At 43.4% G+C, this 13,041-nt stretch overlaps 1 protein-coding gene across 1 annotated transcript in view; it reads left to right on the plus strand.

Moving 5' to 3' along the window:
• Nucleotides 1-13,041, plus strand: part of KIAA1328 (KIAA1328 ortholog) — a 256,258-nt gene that overhangs the window by 206,012 nt on the left and 37,205 nt on the right. Inside the window, exon 9 of the mRNA XM_032779841.2 lies at nt 1,936-2,117. Coding sequence (XP_032635732.1) covers nt 1,936-2,117 — 182 coding nt within the window. The remainder of the gene's footprint in view (nt 1-1,935; nt 2,118-13,041) is intronic.

Raw genomic sequence — 13,041 nt, forward strand, 5'->3', positions numbered from 1 at the left:
TCAAACACTCCACACCTTTTCTTCCTGGCCCCAGCTTCCCTCCTGTGCCGGGACTTGTTCCCCTGACATGTGGTTTGCTTCCCAGCTCCGATATAGAATCATAGGACTGGAAGGGACCTTGAGATGTCATCTAGTCCAGTCCCCTGCACCCATGGCAGGACTTAAGTATTATCTAACCATCTCTGACAGGTGTTTGCCTAACCTGCTCTTAAAAATCTCCAATGATAGAGATTACACAACCTCCCTGGGCAATTTATTCCATTGCTTAACCACCCTGACAGTTAGGAAGTTTTTCCTAGTGTCCAGCCTAAACCTTCCTTGCTGCAATTTAAGCCCATTGCTTCTTGTTCTAGCCTCAGAGGTTAAGAAGAACAATTTTTCTCCCTCCTTCTTGCAACAACCTTTTATGTACTTGAAAACTGTTTTCAGGTCCCCTCTCACTCTTCTCTTTTCCAGACTAAACAAACCTAATTTTTTTCAATCTTCTTCATAGGTCATGTTTTCTAGACTTCAATCATTTTTGTTGCTCTTCTCTGGACTTTCTCCAATTTGTCCACATCTTTCCTGAAATATGGCAACCAGAACTGGACACAATACTCCAGTTGAGGCCTAATCAGCACGGAGTACAGCGGAAGAATTACTTCTCATGTCTTGTTTGCAACAATCCTGCTAATATATCCCAACATGATGTTTGCTTTTTTTTGCAACAGTGTTACACTGTTGACTCATATTTAGCTTATGGTTCACTATGAACCCAGGGCCGCCCAGAGAGGGGGACAAGTGGGGCAATTTGCCCTAGGCCCCACAGGGGCCTCGCGAACCCTGGCCCGGTGGCGGTCCAGATCTTTGGCGGAAGGGGCCCTTCAGTGCTGCCGAAGACGCAGAGCAACTGAAGGGCGCTCCGCCACCAAAATGCCGCCGAAGACCCGGACCGCCACCGGGTGAGTACAAGCACCACACCTCCCCTGCTTTGCCCCAGACCCCCTGTATCCTCTGGCCGGCCCTGTATGACCCCCAGATCCCTTTCCGCAGAACTCCTGTCTAGGTAGTCATTTCCCATTTTGTATGTGTGCAAGTTGCTGTTCCTTCCTAAGTGGAGTACTTTGCATTTGTCCTTATTGAATTTCATCCTATTTACTTAAGACCATTTCTCCAGTTTGTCCAGATCCTTTTGAATTATAATCCTGTCTTCCAAAGCACTTGCAACCCCTCCCAGCTTAGTATTGTCTGCAAACTTTATAAGTGTACTCTCTATGCCGTTTTCTAAATCATTGATGATGATTTAGATAATGGCATAGAACCTTGCAATTCGATCATAAGTCTCAGGATATTTGGTATTTTCCTTAAAGCCCTAGCTCCTGGAGTCAAGCGATTACATGAGAATCTCAGTTTTTGTTAAAAAGAGTATGTTTCCAGCCCACATGGCTGCAGAGAAAAGCATGTACCCTAACACTTAAGAAGAGCTGTGTGTGTTTGAAAGCTTGTCTCTTTCACTAGCAGAAGTTGGTCCAATAAAAAAATATTGCCTCACCAACCTTGTCTCTCTCATAGAAATACCTGTAAAGTATCCATTTAGCTTTAAGCAGGGAGATAAATCTCATGTAAGTTTCTGAGTCAGATATGTACATTTACACACCTTAAAACATTCTTTGCTATAAATGTGGATGTGCACTCTTAAATTACGAGTGTGTCACTGAAGTGCATGTTCAGAAATGTTTTGTGTTGCTGAGAGCCTGGGAATTCCATGGAGTCTGCCATTTAAAGTAACTTGCTAACATTTTGATCCCTACCCAGCATGCTCGGGCATTAAAATGCTAGAGAAAATAAACAAAGCCACAGCACAACTAGAATATTGCTGCTTCAAGACAAACTGCACAGACAGTGCAGTGATAATGTGCAACATGTTAACAGCTCATGACCTTTCACCCCTTCCAGCTTTCCAGTGTCTAAGTATGAAGATTGCCTTCCCAAAACACCGGCACTAGGCAAAACATCCAGAACACCAGGGAGCAGTGGACGGAGCAGCTTGGGGAGGAGAACAGTTGGCTTTAGTGCAAACGTGGAAGAAGGAGCCATGTGGATGAATGGAAAGAAGGAAACCGACAGGTCTAGAAGAGGTAAGATGAAACGTATGCTGTCTTATAATGTGAGTTTGTGTATGGCATTTAGTAATTATAGGCATGTATGCATGTGTGGTTCAGTTAGATCCCAAGGAAGAGGGAAAGGATTGCAAGTTGCTTAAAACAACCAAAATGTAGCTATTATAAAGAAAACAGAAGATGTAGAAAGCCCAGCAAACAGCAAGTGATTTTGTTGGGATCCCTAACGTGGGACAAAAAAAAACCCAATCCTTTTTTCTAAGAAAGAATTACTTCAGCAATGTTTTGCTTTCCCAGCAAACAGAGAATAAGCTTGATGGGGTTTGCTTTTTGTGGTGTAATCTTCACGTTCTCTTCCTCCCCGAGTAATGGCTACTGCCATCATAACCTGATGTTTTGCCACACAAGGATGTTTTTGCAACTAGAATCTATCCTGCTCTTTGCTTAGCATCTCCACTTACAATGTGGAGAAAGCTGTCTTTCTTGGGAAGGGGAGGGGGGGAAATAGAAGCAGTTTGGCAGTTTCACTGCAGAGCCTAACACAATCTTTCGTTCAATTATGAGCTGGCTTTTTTTTTGAATGTGTCAACCAGTTTGTTGTTTGTGTCAGCATAAAATTATATATATATATATATATAAAGGCAAAATGAGAAAAAATATGGTACAGTTCTCAAAGGAACAAATAGCTTGTATTATTGGTTAAGACCGTACCAACATTAAAAAGCAGACCCTGTGAAGAAACTTTTGAAAGGGTATCATCAGACTGGACCCAAACAGTGGCTGAGGTTAATTTCTTCCAAGGCACAGCTACAAAAGTTGGAAGCCTGTAAAGGGCTTGTGTCCAAAAAATCAATTTCTAATTTGAAACAAAATCATTTTTGACTAACCGGGGTTCAGGACCCATTACTTTTGCTGTATAGTCGGCTGACATTTCAGCACTTTCTGTTGTGCACAATGAATCCTAATAGTCATTTTATAACATCGTTATACCAATCAATTTAAGCAAGAGAAAGTTGTAAAAATTTCTGCAAAGTTTCAGGAGCAATTTTCATTGATGGTTTTCCTTTTTATTTATTTTTAACCATCATTCTTTCTTTTCTTTTGTTCTCGAAGTACCGCGGTGGTGAAATTGAGATTTTTCACATTATTTGGAGGATTTCTTTTCTGTGATAAGGGTATTCCCAGGAATTATCTTTCCCTTCACATACCTCCAAAAAATCCTGGCTTCTCCCCTCATCCCTCTCTTTCTGCTTCAGTTAGTAAAATTACATGCTATCTCGGTTGGCCTGGCAGTTGAAGAAGTTATCTGCCCCCCCACAGCCCTTTTGAGGAAACAGCTCATGGAGATGCTGGAACCTAAGACATGGAGATGCATGGCAAAGTTTGACTTACTGCTTTGGCGTTTATTCTGGCACCAGAAAAAGTTAAGAAAAGAGCTTTCAGGCTGTAGAACGACCTTGGGTCTATTTACTGAGTTGGATAGCTTGTTTATCACAAGGCAAATTACCTAGCACTAATCACTGAAGTTGAAGTCTTCTGTTTTTAGTATCTTTTTAATTGGCATCCCTCTGTTACATGTTTGGGCTCCTTTAACACACACGCACTTAAGCTCCATTTTCTAGTTACATCCATGTATGGAATCTGCAAGGTTCTTGTCTCTGTCCTAGTTGCCTGTTTCCTATCTCCCTCCGTGCTCATCACCACTAGTTTATGCCAGTGGTAACTGAACTGGTCCAGTGGCACACACTGACTTCCTTTGCTTCAGATTTTAGTCTTTCATTAGGGACAGATAATGTATTTCTAAGCAAAAATAAAACCAAGGATACAGATATTTCTTCCAGACATAGTCCCCCGTTGGAACATGGGATTTGCCCTGCAGGCTCAGACCTTCAATCCATCAAGTCTGGAATCTTTTCTGGGCAGTGGCCAGTACCTTATGCTTCAATGGAAGGCAAACTCTCGATCTCCTGCCGCAGTGCACTTACCCAGCTGAACAGTGCTGTCTGGAGTAGGGGAAGGAAAACAATCAGATGAGATCCTAAGGCATGAGATTTGATTGTGTTTAGACCTACATATTTGTGTGTGGTGTTATTGGTCACAAAATGTCCAGCCTTGGTTAGTGTACACAGAACCCCATTGATGTGGCAGCTTTTTAACTGGTAAATTTTAAAACTTGTACTAATTTTCTCCCCCCTTTTGTGTGTGTGAATTGTAAATTCTTTGGGAGAGGGACTGTCTTTCTGGTACATCACTAGCACGGTGGAGTTTCAATCCTGGCTGGGGCTTCTGGGCTCTGTTGCAATACAAATAATTAGTCGTAACAATCCCCATGCATGTGCCCTTCACACCTGGGTCCACAGAATATATCTGGAGACCCTGCACATCATCCTGATAGTGTTTCCACTCTCACGTATAACTGTTGCATCAATTTCCAGAGCAGTCTTAGGGCAGGTCTACACTAGAAGTGCTACATCGGCACAGCCTGCACCGTGTCTGATGAAGGCACTCTATGCTTACGGGAGAACACTCTCCTGTCGGCATAATTACTCCACCTCCACAAGAGGCAGAAGGTATGTGGGCAGAAGAGCATATCCAGCTGACACAGTGCCGGTGTGGACAGCACTTAGGCCAATGTAACTTGTGTTGCTCAGGGGGTGCCTTTATCACACCCCTGAGTGACGTACGTTAGATCGACTGAAGCAGTAGCATAGACGTGCCCCTCATCTTAGTCTTAGAATCAGAGAATTGTAGGACTGAAAGAGACCTTGAGAGGTCATCTAACCCAGTCTCCTGCACTCTAGACCATCCCTGACGGATCTAACCTGCTCTTAAAAATCTCCATGATGGAGATTCCACAACCTCCCTAGGCAATTTATTCCAGTGCTTAAGCACCCTGACAGTTAGGAAGTTTTTCCTAATATCCAACAGTTTAAGCCCATTGCTTCTTGTCCTGTTCTCAGAGATTAAGAAGAACAATTTACTCTCTCCTCCTTGTAACAAGCTTTTATGTACTTAAAACTGTTAACAGGGCCCCTCTCAGTCTTCTCTTCTCCAGACTATACAGACCCATTTTTCTCAATCTTCCCTCATAGGTCATGTTTTCTAAACCTTAAATCATTTTTGTTGCTCTTCTCTGGACTTTCTCCAGTTTGTCCACGTGTTTCCTGAAATGTAGTTCCCAGAACTGGACACAATCCTCCAGCTGAGGCCTAATCAGCGTGGAGCAGAGTGGAAGAATCACCTCTTGTCTTGTTTACAACACTCCTGCAAATACATCCCAGAACTATGTTTGCTTTTTTTGCAACAGTGTTATCTTGCTGACTCATATTTAGCTTGTGATCCACTATGACCCCAGATCCCTTTCCTAGTGTGGCAAATTGCCGGTACTGTTCTGCTGGGTCTCGCGCTTTCTCTTCTCTGGGGTAGGCTCAGGGCGCTATTGCTTGCCTCTGAACCAGTTCTTAATCATTCCCCTAGTTCCTTGGACGGTAGGCGGATGGGACGGAGGGACCTGGGCCTCCCTTACTCCAGGTCCCAACACGCCCTGAGGTGTGTAGGTGAACCACTTGGAACTAGCGGTCTTCTTCCCGTGCGTTACTTCCCTCTCATACCCGGTCAGCTGTGAAGGCCAGCTTCTCGCCTGCTCTTCTATACAAGCCTCGGTTGCCCTTACTAGCGTTCTCTGTTGGGAGCCTTCCCAATCCACCGCAGCACCCTCCAAACGTCGTATTTCTCTTTGGACAAACTCTTCTTCTTCTGCCAATCTGCACGTCTCCCTCCAATCCAACCTTTCTCCTCTTCAACTACACACCCTGTCTGACTGAAGCAGGGTGTTATCCTCAGCCATGACTGCGATCAGGATGCCTCTAATTGGACTCAGGTGCTCTAATTGGCCACAGCTGTTCTAGTTAATCTAAAGCAAACCTTCCTCCCTTGGCAGGGAATAAGGCCCCCTGCTAACACTCTTATGCTGCCTTCTAGCCATGCTGTATCACACTAGGCAGTCATTTCCCATTTTGTATGTGTGCAACTGATTGTTCCTACCTAAGATTCCCACTCCCACTTGATGGAGCAGCATCACTTGCTAAGCGTAAGGCATTGATCACAGGGATACCATTGCCGATACGCCCAACGCTGCCAGCAGTCACCAGGATCATGGCACCGAGAGCCACCGCCCTTGTACAGATCCTCAACAGAGGTCCAGGGCCAGAGCTGACCGAATCTGGATATACAGATGGCCTCGGCAATATCCTGGTCCCCTAGACATGTATCCTCCTCCTTGGGCTCCAGCTGCAAGGAGGAGATCCTGCCTGCGGGCTAAAGGCCACCCATCAAGGGCACCAGCATTCTCCACTGGGCCACCAGTGGCAGCTTGGCCCCCGGGCCAGTGGCCTGCCCCCTGGCAACTCTGGAACCCCTGAGGATTTTCCCAACCATCGCAGGGGCATAGGTCAGCCTTGGGGGCATCCGACAAATGGTCAGTAACAGTCTCCCGCCTGCCTCCTGACTCGGACATGAAGTCAGAGCAGGTCCCCCAGGATCAGCCAGCCTTGGCTGAGGGTCACATGGCAGAAGCAGCAGAGTTGGTAGATCTCCCTATACCTGCCTCCTCATTATCTTCACCTGATGAGACAATAGTGGGGCCCTCTCACCCATTTCCCCAGAACGATGCCAAGGCTCACCAGGAGCTCTTGAAGAGGGTCGTCTCAGACCTAGGGCTGGAAGCCAAGGAGCTGGTGGAGCCCTCAGACTTCCTGTTTGATGTACTGAATGCGGCACTCTCTGCCAGGGTGGCATTGCCTGTGCATGAAAGAGTGGTGAAAATCACTAAGGCCCTGTGGCAGACACCTTCCTCACTGCCCCCCCATCTCGAAGCGGGCAGAGCGAAAATACTACGTCCCCTCTAAGGGGTATGAGTATCTTTATACCCATCCTATTGTAAGCTCACTAGTTGTATTGGCAGCCAATGAGCACGACACCTGAGAACAAGTAGGCAAAGAGGCTCGATCTCTTTGGTAGAAAAAATTTATTCTACATCCAGCCTCCAGCTGAGAGTGGTCAATCATCAGGCCTTGCTTGACCACTTTGATTTTAATATCTGGCAATCTAGGGCCAAATTCTCAGACTCGCTGCCAGAGGAACCCAGGAAGGAATTCCTGGCTATTCTCGATGCGGGCAGGGTGGTGGCTAGGGGCTCCCTCCAAGCAGCATCAGATATGGCAGACTCTGCAGCCTGAACCATGGCCTCGGCCATTTTGATCAGGTGAGTGTCCTGGTTGCAGTTGTCAGGTCTTTCAACAGAGGCTCAACAGGACCTCCATCCAGGACCTCCCGTTCGATGGCCTGGCACTGTTCTCCAAGCAAGCAGGTAGTAAATGACCAGCCCTGAAAGACTCTAGGGTTACCTTGCTCACTCTGGGCCTATACATGCTGAGGCTGGCAGGGAAGCCTTTTAAGCTGCAACAGACCCATAGGTTCGAGAGCCAACCTCGGTCAGAGCCCTTCCATAAGAAGGGCAAGGGCTATAAGCTCCAGCAAGGCCACCAGCCGGCATCCTCTGCTCATTTGAGCTCCACCCGTAACTGACCCAGTGGGAAGCAGACATTTTGAGGGTGCGCTCAAGGGCGACCTTCCAGCCTGTGTCCTGGATCCTGCTCTCCTGTTATTTTCCAACTGCCTGACCCTCCTCCTCCCTGCCTGGGCCTCTATCACATCGGACCGATGGGTCCTCAGCATAGTATCAGGAGGATATACCCTCCAGTTTATTTCTGTCTCCCCCACCCCCTTGCTCACTCAAGAGGTGCAAGGCCTTTTGCGGGTGGGAGCTGTGGGGGAAGTCCCACTGCATTTAAGGGGCAAAGAGTTTTATTCCCGTTATATTTTAAGGCCAAAGGGAGTCTATGGCCTATCCTCGACCTGAGGAACTTCAAGAAGTTGAAGTTTCGCATGGTCTCCCTGGCCTCTGTCATTCCTTCCCTGGATCCAGGAAACTGGTATGCTGCCCAAGATTTGAAAGACACTTACTTTCACGTATTGATATTCCACAGTCACAGGTGGTTCCTACATTTCAAAGTTGGGACTGGCCACTGCCAATTTGCAGTGCCCCCTAGCAGCAGCGCCAAGAGTGTTCACGAAATGCATGTCAGTGGCGGTGGCCTACCCCAGGCGTTGGGGTATCTGGATTTACCCATACCTCAATGACTGGCTCATCAAGGGCCACTCCAGGGTCCAGCGCAGGGTCGAGGTGCTGCAGGCCACTCATCAAGCTCTGAGTCTGCTGATAAAAGAACAAAAATCAACGTTAATCCCTGTCCAATGAATAGAGTTTATTGGGGTGGTACTCGACTCTACTCGATCCAGAGTATTTCTCTCAGAGGCCATGTTCAGGGCAATGTCACATCTAATTGCCAGCATCACCGCTCATCCGCTCACCATGGCCCAGGTCTGTCTCAGATTATTGGGGTCCCAGTCATGTGGAATCCCCTGCTTCTCACCTAAGATGCCTGCTGGAACTAACAAGAACTGTACCAGGGGAAAGAATTGGGCCCAGACTAAGAAGGAGTCTAGTCTGTGAAGGAAGCTTATTGGAACATCTCTGAGGGTGAGATTTACCTGTATTCAGTTTCTTAACATATTAGGCTTAGACTTGCCTGTTTTTGGTGTTACTTGGTGACTTACTTTTTTCTGCCTGTTATTACTTGGAACCACTTAAATCCTACTTTTTATTCTTAATAAAATCACTTTTGTTTATTTTTGAACCCAAAGTAATTGATTAATACCTGGGGGAGCAAACAGTTGTGCATCTCTTTCTAACTGTGTTAGAGAGGGCAGACAATTTACCAGTTTACCCTGTATAAGCTTTACAGAGAGTAAAATGGATTTATTTGGGCTTTGGATCCCATTGGGAGCTGGGTGTCTGGGTGCTGGAGACAGGAGCACTTGCTAAGCTGTTTTCAGTTAAGTCTGTAGCTTCGGGGGCGTGATTCAGACCTGAGTCTGTGTTTCAGCAGGCTTGCATGTCTGGCTCAGCAGGACAGGGTTCTGGAGGCCCAAACTGGCTGAGAAAATGGGCTCAGAGGTAGTCTCAGCACATCAGATAACAGTCTCAAGGGGGTCTCTGTGACCGAACCCGTCACACTTATGATTGGAAGGAATCTCAACTGGCCATCTGGACCATTCTGAACTTTGGACTCTGGCATAGTATGTTTGAGGTGTGAATGTGGAGTGAGTAAGGTTTGTTTTGTAATAAAAAAAGAGCATTTAGACTAGAGTATTATATATCAACATTGTGTCCGGTGTCTGCCTACTCCCCATCCCGTAGGGAGACCTCTATTGCAGGTCTAACATGTGGTGGAGAATGCAGAAGGGGGAGAGAGATTAATGAGTGCCTGATTTCAAGATGGGGTCTTACAGTGTTGGTAAAGTCCGTATTTAAGACTAATAAGGCTAACTCCTTATTTGTAAAATTAAAAAAAAAAAAAGAGAGAGAGAGAAAAAAAACACATGAAACAATACCATGTGGTGGTGTTATAATAATGTTTAACACACTGTTTAAGATGACAAGTCAAAGGGTGAAAGAGGCACCCCAATGGATTAAAGTTAAAGCCGCTTCTCTGTTAGAGAAGGAGATTATTGCATTTGGGACATACCCTTGAATGGAAAGTGCAGTGGAACCGGATGTAATATTTGATATCTTAAAAAAACATGCTTAAGAAATCTGTACAGCTATACAAACCTAATGCCAGTGAAAAGCAAACGGCCATAGTATGGCTGTTGTGGCAAGCTGTAAAAAAGACAATTACATTTAGGGGGGAGGTCTGTGGAAAGTTACAAACATTACAAGAGAATTTTAAACCTTGTCAGGAGAATTTGGAGTGGGAAGTTAGGCAGGCACAGAGAATGCAAACTCCGTTAAAACGAGTGAGAAAACAAATACAAAATTTTAAAAAAGAATGATGAATTGAAAAAAGATTAAAGCAGGCAAAAATAAATTAGACCATCAAGTAATAAAAATGAAGCAGTTAATTCAAAATTTAACTAAGAAAAAGGAAGAAGAGATGGGAAGCATTTCTCACACTTGGTGCCAGAAAGCTATCAGCATTAAAAAAGAAAGTAAAAATACAGACACTGTGTGTCCAAAAAAAAAAAAATTGTGTTTTTTTTTTTTTTTAATTTGAATTCCAATAATATTTGGTATGAAGAGGATCTGTGAGGAGGTCAAGAGTAAAGGGAATTTGACCAGCCTCGAGAGGGACTTTATACTAAGTTAAGAAAAAGAATAGGAAACTGCCCGGGAAAGCCTAAGCCAGAAAAGCCTGTAAGCAGTGATAGAATGAAGATCTACCATTAAGAAGGCAGCAGGGAAAATACAGTCAGAGCAAATATAAATAATTCCTGCAAGTTTGTCAGACTTACAGTTGATGGTAAAGTCATTAGGCCCAGTAAATATACAAAAAACTAGCTACATGGCTAGAACAGTGGGCAGAGTTAGGAGGAACAGAAAATTTAAATATAAGTAAAATTTATAGGTTAATCAGGGCAGCTACCACTGGAGAGATTAGACAGGCAGTAGATCGAGTGAGAAATGCTTTGGACAGGCAGCCAGATGCACACCAACAAATACCACGATTTATTATGCTGTTAGAAAAAGAGGTAGGTCAAATACCCATAAAGGTGTTACCCAGTGCAGATTACATAAAGTGTGAACATTCACCCAGAAATTACCTGTTAAGAAAAATAACGTTAAAATTATTGACTAAAAAAATACAACCAGTGACTAATCCCAAGGCGAAGGTCACCAGACATGTCACAGTTAATTCTTTGATGGCAGTTGATTTAAATCAGAGGGAATTTTGAAATAATGTGTTTTAAGGATTGAACAAAAATGTATTAGCAATGTCTACTAATTTGGTAAACCAAGCAGCCCAGAATGAGAAGTTAACTGTTATGGATGCACTGGAGCACTGGACAGTATGCCAACAAATAACAGAAGGGAAAAGCCAGGTAAAGGCATTAAAACCAAAAGTACCTTTTATTAAAGCAATGACATATTCAAATGAGAGTGTTTATAAATCAGAATACCATATTAAAAAAAAAAAAAGGCCACGGTAAAGGACAAAACACCCCCTCCCAAGGAGGTAGAAGGTGGAATAATCAAAATAAGCCCCAGAAAAAAAGGAAATGTAATTTGAAATGTCGCTTGGAGGTATTTGAAATTAAGGGAAGAAGATATAAATAAGTAAAATGGAAAATGTGCTAATAAATAATCAAAAAAATGCAAAGAATAAAGGAAAAAAGGTAGAGAGTGGGGTAGTAAAAAAATTGTGTTGTGTGCATTATATTTTAAAAAGAAAAAAATAATACCGGAGCTCGAGCAAAGATAAAAAGGTTAGTGTAAGTATTTAAAATAATACGGCCGGAGGCATCAGACATTACTCTTATGGAATAATGGCCATGGATTCACTATTAAGAATCCTCATAATTCAAAAAGGGTATAAATATGGCTTTTGGCTTTTATGTTTTTTAAATATTTGAAAAAATGTAGGGGTACCAAATATATATATGAAAGCACCTCTAGAATAGAGGTATAAATAAAAAAAATACATTCAATTGTTTGTGGGACAAAATAAATAAAAAACAGAAAAAATAAACATTTTAATCCACAATGGCCAAATATTAACTTTTTTTTTAAAATGGCAATTTCTCATTGGTATTATATTTTTAAAGAATGGTCTCCTAGTGTCACAGCTCTTCTATATTTATGCTACATCCTATTGTAATATTATTTGGATTAATAATTTTGTTAACCTTTATTATGCTATGTTTATGCTGCCGAATAAAAAAGGAAGACGTTTTGGAGCAAGTGATATATAAAATTAAATTGCTTTCAAAATTATAAAGTAATACAGTAATTAATGGAATTAATCATGTATCAAGAAGGGGAATGTTGGGATATATATATATATACACACACATATCAATATACATTATGATTCATATATCCATGTAATATGTTATTGGTCACTGAGGCCTGGTATGAATGACACATGCTTGACATAAATACGTGCTGGCAACCAAAGCAAGAACTTAAGGTCAAGGGCTATGAGAACTATTTGTACAAAAACAATCTTGTTATGTTCCAAGAAAAATATGGAAAATCAGCAGAAGAGGAAACAACACCAGTTGGACTAATATAAAAATGTATAAGAATTGGAGGAAATGGCACACCTTGAATCATGGCGGCCTGCCCAGAATTGTCTCTTTAAAATTATGTGAGTAAAAGGCCTAGTAAACAAAGGCAAAAAAACGATGCTGCAACTAAATGAACTGTAAATGAACTGACTTCTGCAAATCAAAGTCGTTTATTAATCCAAAGCCCCGTGTAGATATAGATTTGATTTTCACCAGCTCCCCACATCTTATAATCTAATGATCAAAAGAAATCTCAACTGGCCATTGGGACCATTCTGACCTTTGGGCTCTGGTATAGATGTTTGGGGTGTAAATGTAAAGTAAGGTTTGTTCTGTAATCAATAAAGAGCATTTAAAGTATTATATACCAACACTGTGTCCAGTATCTGCCAGCTCCCCATCCCATAGGAAAACCTCTATTGCGGGTCTAACAATGGGACCCCAATCCAGTCCTCTCCAGGTTCAGGGATTCCTCCTTGGAGCCCATGGCTTCTTGTTCCCTTTGGCATCTGTGGTGGAAGGTTGCATTCCTTGTAGCAATTACCTCAGCGAGGCATATATCTGAGATCAAAGCCCTCACATCAGAGCCACTATACACGGTGTTCTACAAAGATAAGATCCAGCTGCAGCCCCATCAGACTTTCCTGCCTAAGGTGATGTCGCATTTCTAGGTTAGCCAGGATATCTTCCTCCCGGTGTTCTATCTGAAGCCGCACATGACCAGTGAGGAGAGGCGGCTGCATATTCTGGA

This window comes from Chelonoidis abingdonii, chromosome 6, assembly GCF_003597395.2.
Source record: "Chelonoidis abingdonii isolate Lonesome George chromosome 6, CheloAbing_2.0, whole genome shotgun sequence".
Classification (NCBI taxonomy): Eukaryota; Metazoa; Chordata; order Testudines; family Testudinidae; genus Chelonoidis; species Chelonoidis abingdonii.